The sequence below is a fragment of the Anolis sagrei genome, chromosome 6, assembly GCF_037176765.1.
Source record: "Anolis sagrei isolate rAnoSag1 chromosome 6, rAnoSag1.mat, whole genome shotgun sequence".
NCBI classification, from domain to species: Eukaryota; Metazoa; Chordata; class Lepidosauria; order Squamata; family Dactyloidae; genus Anolis; species Anolis sagrei.
In genome coordinates this window covers 88,803,868-88,824,253 of record NC_090026.1, presented here as the reverse complement: position 1 = coordinate 88,824,253, position 20,386 = coordinate 88,803,868, and the positions used below count along the sequence as shown (strand labels likewise).

Genomic DNA, 20,386 nt, shown 5'->3' with positions numbered 1-20,386 from the left:
ATAATTTCACAAGTTCCTTTCCCTTCTCTGCCATCAGTGCTACGGAATCATGGGAGTTATAGTTTCACAAGGTCCTTCACCTTCTCTGCTACCGATGTGATGGAATAATGGGAGTTATAGTTTCACAAGGTCGTTAGTCTCCTCTGCTACTGATACTATAGTAGAATGGAAGTTATAGTTTCACAAGGTCCTTCACCTTCTCTGTCATCAATGATGGGAGTTATAATTCCACAAGGCTCATTGCCTTCTTTGCCATCAGTGCTATGGAATTATGGGAGTTATAGTTCCACAAGAACTATTAGCCTTATCTGCAATCAATGCCAAGGAATCGTGGGAGTTATAGTTTCACAAGCCTTCTCTGCCACCAATACTATGGAATAATGGGAGTTATAGTTTCACAAGGTCCTTAGCTTTCTCTGCTATCATTGCTAAGAAATAATGGAAGTTATAGTTTCACAAGGCCCCTCGTCTTCTCTGCTATCACTGCTATGGAATCATGGGAATTATAGTGTCACAAGGTCCTTAGCCTTCTCTGCCATCGATGCTATGTAATTGTGAGAGTTATAGTTTCCCAAGGTCCTTTGCCTTCTCTGCTATCAATGCTATGGAATCATGGGAGTTATAGTTTCACAAGGTCCTTTGCCTTCACTGCCATCGATGCTATGTAATCGTGAGAGTTAGTTTCCCAAGGTCCTTAGCCCTCTATGCTATTCAATGCTATGGAATCATGAGAGTTACAGTTTCACAAGATCCTTCGCTTCTCTGCCATCGATGTTATGTAATTGTGAGGGTTATAGTTTCCAAAGGTCCTTTGTCTTCTCTGCTATTCAATGCTATGGAATCATGGGAGTTATAGTTTCCCAAGATCTCTGCTGTCAGTGCTATGGAATCATGGGAGTTATAGTTTCACATAGTCCATCGCCTTCTCTGCCATGGATGCTAAGGAATCGTGGGAGTTATAGCTTTTCAAGGTCCTTAGCCTTCTCTGCCATGGATGCTGTGCAATCGTGAGAGTTATAGTTTCCCAAGGTCCCTCTCCTCCCCTGCCAAAGGGTGCTATAATCTCGAACCAGAAAGAGACACGGGAAAAGGGCAGAAGAAAGAGGCCTAAGGGGTTGAAAAAGTTCTGTGTAGGCAGGCGAGGGTCCTCCTGCTCTTCCCAGCGTGAGGGAATTCAACTTTTTTGGGAAAGGAGGGGGGTCCAGTGAAAGCCAGGCGCCTGGAGCATCCTTCCCTTGGCGGTGGGCTCTTTCTGTCTATCTTCCTTCCCTCCCTCCTTCCCTCCCTTGTAGTGCGCTGCCTCTGCCGGAGGCGGTGCTGGGCGGCTGCCCAATCTGTGCGGCGCTTGTCCGGCTGAGCGGCGGCAAGGGCGGGGTGGGGCCGGGGCGCCCCTTTCTCTCTCTCTCTCTCTCTCTTCGGACTCCCTTCGCCTGGCTTCGGCTCAAGACGGAGGAGGGAGGCGAGGAAGCGAGGCCGGGGGGCTGTGCGCGTCCCCGGCTCCTCTCCCAGGGCGGGGAACTGCGCGACCTCCGCCTCCTCTTGCTTCTCCGCCTCTGCAGCCGGCTGCCTCCCTTCTCTTCACCTTTTTCGGGGAGGTGTGTATTTTGGGCAAAGCGGGGAAGGCTTGGGCTGGGAAAAGGAAGCGAAAGGAAGCAGCAGCAGCAACATTATTATTATTATTATTATTATTATTGCGGGGCGCTGAGGGTGAGAAGTTGAGGCTGGGAAGCCGAGAGAAAGAAAGAGGCGGGTCGGGAGCGCGCTCTCAGAGAGAGAAAGGAAGCGCGCTCCCGCGCCTGGCGAGGAGGAGAGAGGAAAGAGTAGTAGTGGCGTTTGCCAATCTTGACACTGAGGCGCCCTGATGCTGCAAGAGGAAGAAAGGAAAAGGAGGAGGAAGGCATGCTCGGTCCATTTGTTGTTGCTGTCGGGAAAGGTGTGTTGGGTATTGTCGTGACCGGAATCACTGGCTTGCTGTGAGTTTTCAGGGCTGTATGGCTATGTTCCAGGAGCATATCCTCCTGACGTTTCGCCTGCATCTATGACAGGCATCTTCAGAGAACCTCACAACCTCTGAGGGTGCCTGCCATAGAATCAGGCGAAAGGTCAGGAGAGAATGCTTCTGCAACATGGCCATACAGCCAGATATTCTGAGGTGCTCTGAGGATGCCTGCCATACATTCTGGTGAAATGTCAGAAGAGAATGCTTCTTGAACATGGCCATACAGCCAGTGGTTGTGAGGTCCTCTGAGGGTTCCTGCTATAGATGCAGGTGAGACGTCAGGAGAGAATGCTTCTGCAACATGGCCATACAGCCAGAGGTTGTGAGGCCCTCTGAGGGTACCTGCCATAGATGCAGGTGAAACGTCAGGAGAGAATGCTTCTGGAACATGGCCATACACCCAGAGATTGTGAGGTCCTCTTAGGGTGCCTGCCATAGATGCAGGCGAAATATCAGGAGATAATGCTTCTGAAACATGACCATACAGCCAGAGGTTGTCAGGCACTCTGAGGGTGCCATAGATGCAGGTGGAACATCAGGAGAGAATGCTTCTGCAACATGGCCATACAGCCAGCGGTTGTGAGGTCCTCTGAGGGTGCCTGCAATAGATGCAGGTGAAATGTCAGGAGAGAATGCTTCTGGAACATGGCCATACAGCCAGAGGTTGTGAGGTGCTCTGAGGGTGCCTGCCATAGATGCAGGCGAAACATCAGAAGAGAGTGCTTCTGGAACATGGCCATACAGCCCGGAAAACTCAGAACAAGTCAAGGTGTGTTGTGTTTGTCTCAAGGCAGGAGAGAATCTGTATATGTGTGCTTTTTAGCCTTGTGGAGCCAAGGAGTGAGTCTCCTTCCCTGGAAGTTTGACAGCAGAGACTGGATGGCCATCTGTTGGGAGGGCTTTGGTTGTGGCACGGGTGGTCTTTTTAGGGGAAGATTGCTGGGCTTCCTCTGCAATGGCATCAGAGGGACAGCAAAGAGAGTAAGATGGTAATTTGTGGAGGAGTGAGAAGCACCCAAATACATAAAAGCCTACTTTCTAAATAGTCCAGGAAGCCCCCTGTTGGGATTTCCCCTCTCCTCACTCCCCCTTGAACCTGCAGAGGGCATGTCTTTGTTGTGCTTTGCCTTCCTCCCATGTGGATCTGGGTGCCTGTAGTCTCCCTTACACATCCTCCTCATGTGGGGTATATCATGCTCTTTTCCTTAGTCCAACCTGAGCCTCATTCCAGTGCAAGCCAATTGTCACGTTTCCTTCTCTCTCTCCTCCTTTCCCCTCTTTTTCATTCCGCTCAGGTGCTGAAGAGCTGAAGAGCTACCGCTGGCAGAACCAGGGCATCCAAGATCCTTCCTGCAGCCTTTGAGCTTGGACGAAAGGGCCACTGCAAAGACAGTTTGACAACCGGCTGCTTCGGCTCCTTTGTGTATGTAGACATATATATTTTTCTGTGGAGGGGGAAGAAAAAGCAGAAGAAGAGGAAGCCGGGGCTGCTGCTGCTGTCGCCACTGAAGCATCATCGCCCAGCAAGCGAGGGAAGGAGGAGGAGCAGCAGCAGAAGAGAGAGGACAACATTGTTGCTTCTTCACAACCCTCGAGGCTGATGGCGGAGTTTGGCAGCAGAGGGGCCAGCATCCCCAACAGTGGGGGGATAGCTTCCCCTCCAAGCCCAGCACATGGGAAAGTGGCTTTTAAAGCAGGGGATGGAGAAGGTGGAGGTGGTGGTGGAGGTGGTGGTGGGGCTCCGAGGACCCACTTGGATCCCACTGGCAATGGGGTCTCCAATGGGGACTGTACTCTTTTGGGAACCCGAGACGACACCGAAGCGGTCCATCCTGGCAGCCCCAGCACAGAGAGAGGATATTCCACCCTGCACCCAGATGGCAAATCTGGTATCCCCAGAAAAACCAGCATCATCAAGGTAGGAGGATAAGTGTGACCTGAGATACTCTTTTGGAAGGTGTGCTGCTATGAGTAATTTGGAAACACCAACCTCAAGTTGAGGTGATTTCAGTGAATAGATATATAGGTTGTTTCTATGGACCTGTGGGTGTTTGTGTAGTTTTACAATAAAGAAAAGCAGGGCAAAGAAGACTTGCAACACAGCCCAAGAAAAATAGTTGTTGGTATATTGCTGAAGGCTTTTATGGCTGGAATCACCGGGTTGTTGTGAGTTTTCTGGGCTGTATGGCCATATTCCAGAAGCAATCTCTCCTGATGTTCCACCTGCATCTATGGCAGGCATCTGCAGAGGTTGTGAGGACCTCACAACCTACCATAGATGCAGGTGAAACGTCCAGGGAAAATGCTTCTGAAACATGGTCATACAGTCCAGAAAACCCACAACAGCCCATTTGTTGGTGTCTTGTTCCTGGGGTTATTTGGGGCACTGATTCAGAAAATTGCATTGGATAGACTGCATCAGCTCCCCTGGTGGCACAGTGGATTAAACCGCTGAGCTGCTGAACTTGCTGACCAAAAGGTTGGTGGTTTGAATCCAGGGAGTGGGGTGAGCTCCGACTATTAGCCCCAGCTTCTGCCAACCTAGCCCTTCAAAATATGCAAATGTGAGTAGATCAGCAGGTACCGCTTCTGTGAGAATGTAATGGCACTCCATGCAGTCATGCTGGCCACATGACCTTGGAGGTGTCTACGGACAATGCCAGCTCTTTGGCTTAGAAATGGAGATGAGTGCCACCTCCCAGAGTCGGACACGACTAGTCTTAATGTCAGGAGACACCTTTACTTTTTGTAGACCACATCTGCTCTAGTTTCTTAGGTAATGGTTTTCAATGGGCAAGCAGATGAGGACTGGATATGCCATGTGTTATGTATCCCAAACACTAGAGCTGATGGGGGAACGCTGGTGCAGTTTTCAGAATCAGCAGGTCAAATATACTCAGAAATAGGGCTAATGTTTAAGGTACCAAAATATGTGTTGGTCAGGAATCCAAGAACTGAGACTTGGATATAAGAGTGCAAAGATGTTTTGTGTGTGAAAAAAAGGAAGGCTCTTTGCTGATAGAGTTGGGAATGTTGGGACGAGAGAGAGATGTGCTTCTGAAATGGCAACAAAGACATGACTGCCTCCATCCCCACCCCCGTTCCCCTGGAAAATATAGAATCAGCCCACTATGCAGTGCTTTGAGGTTAAGTAGGTTATTGCTGATTTTTATGGGATGGCGAATGCACCTGTGCAGAGCAATTTTGTACCCTGTTGACAGATGTACAGCAGAGGAGACAGAAAGCAAGGATGAATGACATGAATGAGGGGAAGGTGACAGGACATCAATTGAGGGGCACCTCCTGACAGCTCTGCCTGCAGCCCCAGCCTTGTAGAATTATTGCCTTAGTATTGATGTTTGTGATCCACATTAAACAGGCAGGGGAGATGAGACAGTGCTGCTAGGTTAATCACATAAGAACGTAGGACTCATGCTTTGTTCAATGCTGAAAGGACAGTTTATTTGTTTCAAGAAAAGATAGAGGAAATAATTACTGGATAGAGTTCATAACAGCTCGATTGCCTGGTAGTTTTAAGCAGAGATGAGCTGCACCAAAAGTTACATAAAAACAGTGTACTGTATAGGGATGCATTCAGTAATGCCATAGATGACGTGACATGCTAGCTAGCATGAAAAGAGCCATTTTCAGTAGCTTTTCAAGAGTGAAATTGTTCTACAATGAATAGTCCATTAGCAGCAGATCTTAAGTTCTGCAACTAACTGCAGGATCTTGTTTTGAGCATCAAGGGGAGAGCAAGGACAGGCAGTGATAGCATGCACTTGACGAACATGTACCCACCCTTCCTGTCGGGGAGAGGTGATGCAGGTTCCTCACATCTCATAGCAGTGTGCCTGCCTGGCTAGAAAAAAAACTGCAATACAGAAGTAAAATGTGTTGCTTCTAGGATAGATATAATTGAATATTCCTGCCAAGCAGCTTTTGACCTGGGTCCAGAGTTAATTTCTGACGATTTCATTTCGCTCTCTAGTAGTCCTTGAAGAATACTTGCTAGTGTATTGGAATTCTGTAAATTATCTTTCATTATTTCATTTGTTTATGTAGCATTTTGTGCCTCAAAAGGGGGCTGTCTCGGGGTATGACATGTTTTATGTTAGGGTAAGGATCCAGAATGAAGTCATATGGAAATGGACTTTGCCTTCCACACATACTGTGATTTCTTGTGCAGTTAATCTGTCTTAACTGTTGAGTGTAAAACTGTAAAACTGTAGATGTAGGTCCTAACTGTTTTGTATGTCATCCAAGTTTGTTTTCTTGTAATCTATTTAGCTTTGTTACTGCCACTAGTTCTAAGCTCACTTTGATACTATTTTAGCTGCGTCAGTTCATATTTATTTTGGGGTAGAGCGTTAATTACATTTATAGTGAGAGCCGATGTCCTTTTTCTCAGGAGTAAATTCTAATAATGGGTTGTTGTAAGTTTTTTGGGCTGTATGGCCATGTTCCGGAAGCATTCTCTCCTGACGTTTCGCCTGCATCTATGGCAGGCGTTCTCAGAAGTTGTGAAGTCTATTGGAAACTAGGCAAGTGGGTTTATATATCTGTGGAATGTCCAGGGTGGGAGAAAGAACTCTTGTCTGTTTGAGGCAAGTGTGATGCCTGCCATAGATGCAGGCGAAACGCCAGGTGAGAATACTTGTGAAACATGGCCATCCAGCCTGAAAAGCTTAGAACAACCCAGTGATTCCAGCCATGAAAACCTTTGACAATACAATTCTAATAATGTTCATTGGGGCTTCCTCATGTGTGCTCATTTAGAATTATAGGTATAGGAATTTTGTATGGATTTGGTCTTTGGAATTAATTGGACACCCCCAAGCGCACCTTGCTATGTTTATGACGCAAGGGAAAAAACCTGTTGGTGCACAACTGTAAACATGCTGGTTATTATGGATATTCCCATTCAAGTTTACATAACCTTTTACACACATGCAGGCCCCATAAGTAAATGTATTATTGTAGGGGTGGGCAGAGTACAGCCTTTGTTCTTTCTTTGGGCCTTGATTTTTTTTTTTTTTTACTTTACAGATTGTCCCTTTTATGGCTAATCAAAAGTGCAAGTTGCTTCTCCTGAAAGCCAGCAGGAATGCCTACTGAGTTTTGTAATAGTTTACATCAGTATTTCCAAACTCTGTTCCTTCAGATGTTTTGGACTCCAAATCCCACAATTCCTAACAGCTGGTAAATTGGCTGGGATTTCCAGGAGTTCCAGTCCAAAACACCCGGAGGAGCAGAGTTTGAGAACCACTGGTTTACATCTCCTGGCATGGCCTAATGTTAGAGAATACCTATTTTTCAAAACCAGAAGTTGACTTGTAGCAATTTCCCAGGGTTTATAGCTGTACACTCCGTGTGACCCCAGAAGGTCCAAGGGCAAAAAAGTGTATTTCTTTTGTAACTGCCTGTCCACCTTCCACGTACTAAAATAAGCCCATATACGCTTTCAGCTCCTGAAAACCCTGTGATAGGGTTGTATTTGGGTTGCCATAAAATCTGAAATGACTTGAAAATACATAACAATCAAGTATACAGATTAAATATCATCTACTTCATCACACTAGAGAATGAATCCATTTAAAATCCGGTTTCTGCCTCCTGCAGAATTCTGGGGTTTGTAATTTAGTGAGGCTGTTAAAGGCTCCTCCCTAAACTACACCCCCCAGAATTCTGCAGGAGGCAGAAGCTGGATTTTAAGTGGATTCATTCTTTAGTGTGATGAGGCCCCATGTGCTATTTTCAAAATGCATGGGCCTGGTGAATTGTTTTACAAGTTACTGATACTGAAATTTCTGTGGTTTTAAAAAGAAGTAGCCATGTCAATCTTTTGGAAAGGGAAAAAGGAAGGTGTGGGGAAGGGATCTAGAAGTACCTTTAACTGATTTTTAATTTAACCTGAGCTTTTGTAGATATGAGTCCATTTCCTTAGATGGAATTCAGGGTGATATTAAAGCCTTATTAAGCATATTTATTCAGATATGTCAAAGGGGTAGGATCCAGAAATACTCAAATCATGACCCCCCACCATGAAACTTTATATTCTTTTATAAATTGCTGCAACACTCCACACAATCATACCAGTATTACTATTTAAAATAGAATGCATGATAAATCTATCCTCCAATGATATATGGAATTTCTTGAGTTGTTAATTGCAAACATGTAACTTTTAGTTACATAAGCCATGACCTCTGTAATGGCAGTAAAAGTGGCTCTTGCTCCATTGGGTTTTACTGAATTTCTGTGAATATTTTTTGCTGTCCTAATACGTGGTCTCTTATGTTATCCAACACTGTGACTCTCTCTGTAAGCTGCTGTTTTGGTAGTAGACTATGGCTCAGTGGTATATTGGTTCAGAAAGGTCTTATAACCCTTGTATCATCTAGACTTGGCTGTTTTAAAATCTGAACACTACCACTGTCTCAACGGACTAGTCTAAAGGTTGCTTCCCTCTAGTAGACCACTTCTATGTTTATGTTCTCCCTGCCCCATGTGTCACCCTTAGGATCCTCATTATTGCTGCAGGAGTGAAACTGAATGTGATGCAGTGCTGGATGTTTGTGTTCTCATGTGGGTTTGGGATGCTGCTTTTTGCTGCAGTTATGTAAACCTTTAACCCAGTGGTGCAATGGGTTAAACCCTTGTGCTGGCAGGACTGAAGATCGACAGGTCAGAAGTTCGAATCTGGGGAGAGTGTGGATGAGCTTCCTCTGTCAGCTCCTGCTTCCCATGTGGGGACATGAGAAAAGCCTACCACAAGGATGGTAAAAAGTCAAAACATCCAACTGTCCCCTGGGCAATGTCTTTGCAAATGGTCAATTCTCTCACACCAGAAGTGACTAACAGTTTCTCAAGTCACTCCTGACATGAAAAAAACAAAACAAAACCCCAGTGGTTCTCAACCTGCAGGTTCCCAGGTGTTTTTGCTTACAACTCCCAGAAATCCCAGCCAGTTTACCAGCTGTTAGGATTTCTGGGAGTTGAAGGCCAAAACATCGGAGGGTCCACAGGTTGAGAGCCACTGCTTTAACTCAGTGTTTCTCAAACTCTGCTCCTCCAGGTGTTTTGGACTTCAGTTCACAGAAATCTCCACCAGTTTACCAGTTGTTAGGAATTGTGGGAGCTGAAGTCCAAAACATCTGGAGGACTAGAGTTTGAGAAACACTGCTTTAACCTTTTCACTGAAGGTCATGCAGCAGTTTCCAATGGGTTGTTGCCTTCTTCCGTCCTATCCATTGTATTTCTCTTCTGGAGTTGCGTGTTACTGTATTAATACACTGCTTTTTTCGTGTGGAACTTCTTTCAGTTTCTATCCCTCTGTAAGATTATTTAGCTGTATGCAGGTTCTCCATTTGCATTATTGTTTTTGTAAAACATGATGGTTTTGTCTGGCTAGAGATATAGTGATCCGATTAGAAAGTAATGTTTTTTTCCTGTCCTGTCAGCAGCCTACTGTCTCTCATTCACTCTCCTTGGGCATGCACAGAATATTTTGATGGATATAGCAAGTACTCCTTAGAGAATGTGAATGGTATTTCTAAAGATCCTTATGTACTGAACAGCATTTGAACCAGTGTTGTCTAGTGGTTTCAGCATTGGCTTGTGACTCTGGAGGCTAGGGTTCAAATCCCTGCTCAGCCTTGGAAATCCACTGAGTGACCTGGATTGGCAAAGCTAAATGTCATGAAAGGTCCACTTAAAGTTGTCATAAGTTGGAAACAACATGAAGGCACACAACAGCAGCAGCAACTGATGAATAGTAGCAAGCATTTCTCAATCCATTTGTTGCTTTTTTTTTGAGCTTAAGATACATACAGCGATGGTAGTTTTATGACAAAGTTTTTACTTTATCATTCTTTGTAACATTGTCAGTTTTGAAAACAGGCAAATTGAACATGGTGCTGTATACTCTTGTATCACTTAAAACAAACATGCAGCTTAACCTTCAAATCCTTCACAGTAGTATGCATTGTTGTCTCTTTCATCCTTCAGCTACCTCATCAACAACAATTCTGTGATATAGAACAGTATGATAGATAGCAATTAATTCAAGGTAACTGACTGAATATTATGGCTGAGCGAGGCTTCAAATATGGGTTTTATGTATTTTATATCCTGCCCTTTTCCAGCATGGAATTCAAGGCAGCTTCCAAAAATACTAAAACAAGAAAAAGCAAAAAGACTGATAATAAGTTAAAAACAATTAAGTAACTTAAAAATGACACGAAAATTTAATGTGTAAATAATAAAACACATAATAATAAATGTTCAGAATGCAACCCCATTAATCCAATGAATCCTTAAATTATTGAGGTTGCTGTGTGCCTTCAAGTTATTCCCAACCTATGCCGACCCTAAGGCGATTCTATCACAAGATTTTCTTGGCAAGAGTGGTTCAGAAGTGGTTTGCCATTGTCTTTCTTTGAGGCTGTCAAGGATCACCTAGTAGGTTTCAAGACTGAAAGGGTGCAGAGTTGTAGTCCAGCACTCATACTACTAATTTTTTATTATTTATTAAGAGCATTTCTATCCCATCTTTCTTGCCTCCTAAAAGGATGGCTACCAGCAGGCACCATTCGGTGCCAAAAAATATACAACATAAAATACATTAAACCTACATTAAAAACAGTTATAAATACATTAAAACAATACTCAATTTCATGTCATCCTCCAAATCAATCCATAGCCGTCAGTTCAAACAGTCCATTAAAACCATCTTCAATCAATTGCTAACTAAAAAACTAAAAAACAGTCCGTTAACAGCCCGCCAGGACCCTAAGATCTTCTGGGGAGGCCCTGCTCTCTATCCCGCCTGCTTCACAGGTGCGGCTGGCGGGTACGAGAGACAGGGCCTTTTCTGTGGTGGCCCCGCAGCTATGGAACGCCCTGCCCTTCGAGGTAAGATCAGCCCCTTCATTGATGATATTCCGAAGAAGATTGAAGACCTGGATGTTTAAGCAGGCATTTGGTTAACCCAATGCAACGAATGGTAACTGACTAAAGGACTGGCAATATGGATGACGAACTGGATCACGTTTTTAGTTAAGAGTCGAACTGGATTGGTATTGATGTATGAATTGTGTTTTTATGTTTTTTATGCTTTTAACTGTATATTGTTGATTGTTATGTTGTAAACCGCGTTGAGTCGCCGGCTAGGCTGAGAAATGGCGGTATATAAATATAGCAAATAAATAAATAAATAAATAATAAATAAAACCATCTATTCTGTGAATGCTTGATCCCAGGTTTTGAGCTTTTTTTGGAAGGTCATGAGGGAGGGGGCAGATCTAATACTCGTTAGGGATGGCATTCCACAGTTGAGGGGCCACCACCGAGAAGGCCCTGTCTCTCATTCCCACCAAACGTGTTTGTGGTGGCGGCAGGACCAAGAGCAGATCGTCTCCAGACGATCTGAAGGTCCTATGGCCAGCACTCATGTCACTACATTTTATTATCCTGCCATGCTTATTTTAATATTGTGTTTCTTTTCTGATGGTGAAAAGAGAGCAGAGAGGAGACTAATCTAACCTCAATGGAAACCTAGGAGTAAATACCAAGAATACTGTATCCCATGTTCCCCTGCGTCCTCAGGCAGTCCTGTGGTGGAACTGAAATAAAGCTTTCCCCAAGAATATTAAGACTTTGGCAGGCGCACACATGGAATTACTACCTTTAAAATGTTCCTGATGGTAAGATAATCATTACTACTTCTGAATAGTCTCCCAATCCTGCCATTTGATATGCATCACTTGAACAACTTCTCTCCTCTTCTTTATCCTCCTGCCACAGATTTAGCAATCCTGGATTAATGTTTTGATTGGCTCATATCACATGTACACACCGTCTACTCCAGGCATAGGCAAACTTTCTAACTTGGGGGGCACATGCTAGCACTCCCTGCTAAGAGGATTGGCTGCCTGGTAATAGAAGGAAAGAGAGAAGGAAGGAAGGACAAAAGGGAGGAAGGATGGAAGGAGAAAGAGGAAAAGGAGGGAGGAAAGAGGGAAGGAAGGACTAAAGGGTGGAATGGAAGGAGAAAGAGGGAGGTAAGGGAGGGATGAAAGAAGGAAGGAAAGAGAGAAGGAAGGAAGAAAGGAAGGATGAAAGGGTGGAAGGATGGAAGGAGAAATAAGGAGAGTGGGAAGGAGGGAGGAAAGAGGGAAGGAAGGACTAAAGGGTGGGATGGAAGGAAAAAGAGGGAGTTTGAAAGAAGGAAGAAAAGAGGGAAGGACGGAAGGAAGGGAAGGATGAAAGAAAAAAAAGAAGGAAGGAAGAAAAGAAGGAAGAGATGGATGGATGGGATGAAAGGAAGGAAGAAAGGGAAGAAGAGAAGGATGGAAGGAAGGGAAGGAGCAAGGAAAGAGAGAAGGAAGGAAGGGTGGAAGGGTGGAAGGGAATGGAGGGAGAGAGAAAGAGGGAGGAAAGGAAAAAGGAAGGAAAGACAAAAGGGAAGGAAAGAAGGATAAAGAGGGAGAGAGGGAAGGAGCAAAGAAAGAGAAGGAAGAAAGGAAAAGATGGTGAGAGAGGGAAGGGCCTCAGAAAAGAGCCCAAGGGCCTGGGTTTACCCATACCTTGTCTAATCATTCCTAAAGTATGACTACAGAAGATACTAAAGTAAGAACTTACTGAAATTAAGTAATTACCATTGCCAGACCAGACATATTATTATAAGATAACATATCTTGGGATTACTTTTTTACCTTTTTGTGTACCTTTGTGTATAGTGCTTGAATAGAAAAATCTCTCTTTGAAAAGAGAAGCCAGGCTCAATTTTGTTTCTCTGTCTTGAAACAACAACAGCAACAAACCCACCATGGTGATTTTTTTGTGTGTCTTAAGGATTGGGGAACAGAGCATTCTGTGGCACAAAGGTAGCATTGTCCTTCCACACTGATTTATGTACAAAGGTGAGGAGAACAGGACATGGGAACAAAATAAGCAAGAATTTACTTCTCCCTGCCAGTTATCTCAAATTCTTAGAATTTCTGGAACAATCATTTCTCGCAGTATTTGAAGATAGCTTTGTTGTAACTCTGTGTTAGAAGAACATTGGGAGATAAATGACTCAAAACTGTATCCATTTGTTTGAGGAGGAATTGTTTAGTCTGAGCAAGAAATATAATGCTCTAACAAAGGACAAGAATTTTTTGAGTTGGTAAGGAGCCTCTGTTTAGACTGGACTTGGCCCTCCTCTAGGCTTAACTGGTGTTATTGGAGATCCATGTTTACACAGCAGCTACCTAAAACTCAGGAAATGTTTCCCAAATTGCACACTTTTGAAAGCAGTGAAGAGCCTCCATATATAGCACAAGTAAGCATTTTATGTCGGCAATAGCTCCGCATTTTAGGAACAAAATGAATGCAGTAAGACTAGCGTGTGTATGCTTTTAAGTCGCCTCTTGACGTAAGGTTATCCCACGGGTTTTATACGGTTTCCTTAGACAAGGAATACTCAAGAGGTAGTTTTGCCTGTTTTCCTTTGTCTGAAACATATTCGATGGCACCCGATGTTTGTTGGTAATCTCCCATTCAAGTACTAACCAGGACTGACCCTGCTTGCATTTGAAGATCAGGCCAGATCTGGTGTGTGTGTTTTTTTGTTTTTTTTTATATTTAGGGCCTAGTAAGACTGGTCCTAAATCTATATATGCTGTAGAAGATAAAATGTAGTTTTATCTTCTAAAATGTAGTTTTGTCGAAGGCTTTTTCATAGCCAGAATCACTGGCCTGCCGTAAGTTTTCAGGGCCAGCTAACACCTCCCAACAAAGGATTCTCCCAGGCATCAATCAGCTAGGCTTTGAAGCTGCAAGGCCATTAAATTCTAATAAAGGTTGTCAATTGCAACATTCACACTTGCCTCAAGCATACAAGAGTTCTTTCTCCCACCCTGGACATTCCACAGATGCATAAACCCCACTTTCCTAGATTCCAACAGACCCTTCAGTCTCTGAGATGCCTGACATAGATGTGACGAAATGTCAGGAGAGAATGCTTCTGAAACATGGCCATACAGCCCAGAAAACTCACAGCAACCGAACACAGTGTATTTTATTAAAAGTGATGTGCTGTTGTAAAAGGTAATTTGTTCCACGACATTTCATAGGTAATTAAAAAGAATATAATTCCTACATCAATTTATAGTGCTCTTCATATTAATTGACAAAAGTAATAATGTTTAATAACTGAAGGACAATTAAAAGTCAGGAGTATTGAAATAGTTCAAATAACCCCAGGATTGATGCAAGATTTAAATGTTTTATGTTGTGTTTGTGATTGTTATTTATAGTTTTTAATGGTTTTAATCTATTGTTATATGTGGTTAATTTGATATATTATGTTTTATACATGTAAGGCAATGAATTTTGCCATGGATGATGTTGTGAACCGCTTTGATTTCCCTCAGGGTGAGAAAGGCAGTATATAAATACAATAAATAACTCTTGTTTGTGAATCAAACTACAATTTATTGGTTTTTAGTGCACATATAATTGAATTAAATTATTGAGTTAGAATGATGTGCACTTAGCACAGTGAAGTTTATTTCTGTTAGTACTTGAGCAACTTTTGGGAAAAAAAACCCCACTGTCTTTGAGTACAGGAGGCTCTGAATGTGCCATGAAGTACTATAAAAAATAAAATGACAGTGGTTTCAGTGAATGATAGTGCTGGGTTGGATATGCGTAAGGCAACAATTTGCAGCGAGTGTCTCAACAAAGGCATGTTGTCTTATGAAATGAAATACTTTAATAGATCTGTTAGTCCTTTTCCTGAAATGGTTGGTCATTGATAACATGGCTAGGGAGACCAACAATTCGTGTAGTTTTTCTAAATGCAATAATTCTTACTGAATTCTTTGGGACTTAACTTTTGAGAAATCAGTCATGCTGGTCGAAAACTACACACTGTTTCCTGTTTGGGGTTCCTTAAATTATATTTAACTGTTGCAATGCTTCATGCTTTTTTACTTTTCTCTCTGTGTTTTCCCTTGTTCACTGTGGCACCTGTGGCTACGCACTTCTTTTTGCTGGACAGGGTTGACATTTCCTGTTGTGCAAGTGTATGTGTGAAGATACCCGCTTATTAGTAGGTAGGTAATGGATCCAACGAAATAGAAGTAGCTAGCTGTAGTGTTTGTTTGTATGTATGTATGTATGTATGTATGCATATATATATTTGTAAACTTAACTTTCAGACATGGTTGGGTAAATTCATTTGCATAGTACCAGAATGGGTAAAAAGGGTGTTTTATTGGTGTGCCCTTTGTAATATTAGTGGCAGAGTAATATTTCTGGTGTTACTTGTAGGCCACTATTTTGCATCTTATCTCATGAAGAGTCAGATATGCTCTCATAAAGATATGCCTGCTATCCTTTAATTGTTTTATACAATGAGTAATTTAATTCACTTTTAGTATGTTTTAATTATATTGTTTTTTTAATTTTTAAGCAGCTTTGAGTTGCAGTTTTGAAGGAAAGACAGGATACTACTATTACTATGGCTAAACTAGCATTTCCTTCTGTCTCTAATACTGTAGTGTAGTGTTCCTCAACCTGGGGGCCAGGATCCCGGGGGGAGGGGGTCATGGGGGGTGTCAGAGGGGTCATCAAAGACCAGCAGAAAACAGTATTTTCTGTTAGTCATGGGGGTTCTGTGTGGGAAGTTTGGCCCAATTCTATCATGGGGGGGGGGGGGGGAGTTCAGAATCCTCTTTGATTGTAGCTGAACTATAAATCCCCACAACCTTGACTTCCAAACGTCAAGGCTTATTTTACCCCCAAATCCACCAGTGTTCACATTTGGGTATATTGAGTATTTGTGCCAACTTTGGTCCAGATCCATAATAGTTTGAATCCACAGTTCTCTCTGGATCTAGGTGAACTACAACTCCAAAACTCAAGGTCAATGCCCACCAAATCCTTCCAGTATTTTCTGTTCGTCATGGGAATTCTGTGTGCCAAGTTTGCTTTACTTCTATCATTGGTGGAGTTCAGAATGTGCTTTGATTATGGGTGAACTATCAATCTCAGCAACTACAACTCCCAAATGACAAAATCAATTCTCCCCCCACACCAAATCAGCATTCAAATTTGGACTTATCGGATATTTGGCCAAATTTGGTTCAGTGAATGAAAATATATCCTGCATATCAGATATTTACATTACAATTCATAACAATAGCAAAATTACAGTTATGAAGTAGCAACGAAAAAATAATGTTATGTTTGGGGGTCACCACAACATGAGGAACTGTATTAAGAGGTCACAACATTAGAAAGGTTGAGAACAGTACTCTTATAGTAGCTAGTTAGCCAGTGCAAATTTCTAATTATCTGACTGCCTTAAGCAAATAGTTATTTTCCCTGAACTGATTGCTACTGACTCAGCTTTGAGTTCTTACAGGGCAGTCCTGTCAATGTTATTGTTGTTGCTACCTGCTGTGAAATCGTCTTTGACTTACCTATTTTTTACTTGGAAGCAAATCCCAGAGTCTATCCTCTTGAACTATTTAGCATTAGTATCCAATTGTGTCTTCCATCAAAAAGATCCTTTTTGTGGAAGTAAAATCTAGAGGAAGCCTGTATAGGTCTTTTGAAAAGCATGTTTTCTCGAGTGTAATGTGATATATTCCTACACACCCACTGCCAAGACTACTCTTGGAAGGTAATCGTATTCAGCCACAAGTGATTGCTATTGTATCCCTAAGCAAGTTAGTACGGCTGCAACCTTATTCCTTGCTGAAATAGTGATGAAAGTGACATAATTTGAATATGAATTTTCTAGTCCTACATATTATTGACTCAGAGTGCACCTACACTGTAGAATTAATGCAATTTGACAGCACGTTAACTTCTGTGGCTCAATGCTGTGTTATCACAGGACTTGTAGTTTGGTAAGGTACCAGCACTATTTGGCATTAAAGGCTAGAATATTCAATAAAATATTGGCTTTTGAAAAACAACAACAAAAGCATGGGTTTGCTCTATGTAATTGGAAAGGACATGTTCTAAATAGGAAAAATAGTGTGCACCTTAAGTAGCAGTTTCTCTCAATTACCCTCTCTGACTGTTTTGGCACATAGTCCACGCAGAGTTCAATCTCTTTTCCCTTGCCAAGCCTTTGAAACCAGGTTTGAAGTACAATTGTAAGGGTTATATAGTCATAATAGCTGAAGAGTGGCTTGTGGGAAGCTTGTAACACAATGTATGTTCTGTATTTACAAGATACCTTTAGCCTGTGTAATTTCGATCCCCTCTCCCCCACTTTTCCTTCTGATACCTGCATCAACTTAGAAAAAATTACCCTTAGAATACACTTTACTGCTTTTACATTATAGCCTGTCCTTTAATAGGGCACTTTCTGAGATCATGTGATTTTAGTTTTCCAAACTGAGATGCACTCCATGCATACTATCTCAGAACGGCATGCAATAGCTGAGGTCAAAAACATATCAAAACTATCAATTCTCAATGTCAATGGCTTTATATACTTTAAGCATGTGGCTTTATTAATTCACATATATATTGATCAAAACCAAATCTGTATTTATAATATTTTTTTATGTGTATCAGGAGCAACTTGAGGAACTGCAAGTCGCTTCTAGTATGAGAAAATTAGCTGTCTGCAAGGACGTTGCCCAGGGAACGAGCGGATGTTTTATCATCCTGTGGGAAGCTTCTCTTATGTCCTGCATGGGAAGCTGGAGCTGATAGATGGGTGTTCACCCCGCTTCCCAGATTTGAACCGCCAACCTTTCAGTCAGCAGTCTGCTGTCACAAGGTTTCAACCCATTGTGCCACCAGGGGCTCCTTGTATAACAACAACAACAACATCTGCCAGCTGCAGAAGGCCACCTTACTGGGATCTGGATGCATTATTTGCTGATATATCACACGGTCCTAGACACTTGGGAAGTGTCCGACATGTGATCCAATACAATGGCCAGCAGACTGATCTTGTCTGCTGCGGACTCATCTTGCTGTGTTTCAAATAGTAGTAGTAGTAGTAGTAGTAATAATAATAATAATAATAATACCATATTTGTACTCCGCCCTATCTTCCCGAGGGGCCTTGGGGGCACATTCCAGCATACACAAACACAAAGGCAAACATTCAATGCCTAGAAATAACAAAACACAGATAAAGGTAAAGGCTTCCCCTTCCAGCCCTAAGGGTGGTGTCCATCTCTGTCTCTGGGGGATGACTCTCATCTCCATTTCTAAGCCGAAGAGCCAGCGTTGTTCGTAGACACCTCCTAGGTCATGTGGCCAGCATGACTGTATGGCGTGCCATTTACCTTCCTGCTGTGGTGGGATCTATTGATCTACTCGCATTTGCATGTTTTCGAACTGCTAGGTTGGCAGAAGCTGCAGCTAACAGCAGGAGTTCTCTCTGTACCATGGATTCAAACCACCAACCTTCTGGTCAGCAAGTTCAGCAGCTCAGAGGTTTTACTCATTGCACTACCGGAAGCTGTTGAACTAGCTGACCAGAAGGTTGGTGGTTTGAATCTGCGGGACTGGGTGAGCTCCCACTGTTAGCCCTAGCTTTTACCAACCTAGCAGTTCGAAGACTTGGAGAAAAGTAGAACCTTGTTTTCATCTTGTATGTGTGGTCTTAAACACATCCCAGGTTATTCTTTTAGATATGTACCATATTTCTGAAAATGTGCCAGCATTCAGATTCCAGACAAACCTTTATTTGCTGGAAAGTCATGTAGCAGACTTGCAGTACATATTTGCATTCTTCACATGTACAGAGGTTTTTCCCCCTAATATGTCAGAGCTGTTTTAAATATAGAAAAAGTGAAACAGGAGAATTCTGAGATTTGGACAACAAATGTTTAGCTTCCTGTATAGAATTTATGAATGGATAAACTTGAGGCTTTTTGCGAATTTAATTCTTGCCTCCAGTCATCTGTATGGGAAAAAACTAGGTGAAGGGAAAACCTATTATTCTTCCTTCTCCTCCTCTTTAATTGCATTTAATTCCTTGCTGTAGTGCTATTTTTAGTTTTTGCATGAAGTTTGCCTAACTTATCTTTTGAATTAGAGTGATTTTGTTCTTCCTGCACGTTGATACAGCACCATGGGTCTTTTCTTTGTAGGACAGTGTTGTTGGCTTTGTTGATTGTGCAAGGGGATAGAGCTTACTTAGTAGGAGTTTGGTTCAGGAATCTGTTTTTCAGTGTCAGCTCCAGTTCATCCCGGGAGCATTAAACACAAGCTCATTTCTTCAAGGTTTTCTTAGCAAATTGATTCTGAGAGTTAGAATAATAGCAGTTATGCCAGCCATTTTGAGTTATGACAAATGGGCCTGTTCAGATGTTATTCCCACTCTTCTGTATGGTCATCTGTCACATGTCAAGCTTCAGACATACATGTAATTATCTCTTCAATGAGCAGAAAATTGAGTAGGTTATTTCTAATAACCAGAATTAGGAAGTAACTAGTTAGAGATAGTTATGTGCAATCTATTCTTTCCCCCTAATATTGAAAATTACATTAAGTTGCCAAATTACATTATGATTGTGCCTTTACAGGGATGTTTTTAGTGACTAATCTTCTTGTGGTATTAATTATGATGTCTTGTTACTTTTGGAACTTCCATTATTTTTATAGTTGTGGGCATATGGACATAAGAAAAGGTTTAGAATGAGTATCACATGGTTCAAGTGCTAAATAGTTTTGGCTCTTACTACTGTGCTCCTTTGTGGGTGTTGAAGCAGTGATGAAGTCGGTAAATGAAGTAACTTCAAGTATTTAGATTTTTTTAGTTATATTAGTTACTTTCGAGAAGTAACTAGTTAAAGTGTAACTTTTAAAATGTAGTAACAATAATAGCTAACTAACTTTGGGGCCTCCTGGCTGCGCAGTGGGTTAAACAGCTGAGCTGCTGAACTTGCTGACCAATAGGTCAGCAGTTAGAATCTGGGGAGCAGAGTGAGCTTCCGTTGTTAGGCTCAGCTTCCGCTAACCTAGAAGTTCGAAAACATGCAAATGTTAGTACATCAATAGGTAACGCTTCTGCAGAAAGGTAACAGCGCTTCATGCAGTCATACTGACTACATGACCTAGGAGGTGTCTATGGACAACGCCGGCTCTTTGGCTTAGAAATGGAGATGAGCACCACCCCACAGAGACGGACACGACTAGACTTAATGTCAAAGGAAACCTTTACCTTACTTTATCTCTTAGAGAATGCATGTGAATTTGGCATGATAACTGTAACCAATACACTGTTTAAAAGTAACTGGTAAAATCCTTCAATTCTCATAATTGGCATAAAAGCACAGTATTGCTAATGAGTTTAAGTATTACTTCTTATCTGCGTATTCTTTGACTGGCATTATGCCAGAAGTCAGGGATATA

The 20,386-nt window shown here is 42.4% G+C and overlaps 1 protein-coding gene across 4 annotated transcripts in view; it reads left to right on the top strand.

The window, feature by feature from the left end:
- Window positions 1–20,386, top strand: part of PLCL2 (phospholipase C like 2) — a 135,194-nt gene that overhangs the window by 36,950 nt on the left and 77,858 nt on the right. For 2 of the 4 annotated variants that reach the window (XM_060781978.2, XM_060781980.2), the window contains exon 2: window positions 3,295–3,917. In XM_060781978.2, the coding sequence (XP_060637961.2) occupies window positions 3,600–3,917 (318 nt within the window). In that variant the 5' untranslated portion in view covers window positions 3,295–3,599. Of the gene's footprint in view, window positions 1–1,383; window positions 1,596–1,688; window positions 1,934–3,294; window positions 3,918–20,386 lie in introns of those variants that run through there. The other 2 variants (XM_060781977.2, XM_060781979.2) reach the window with 2 other exon arrangements.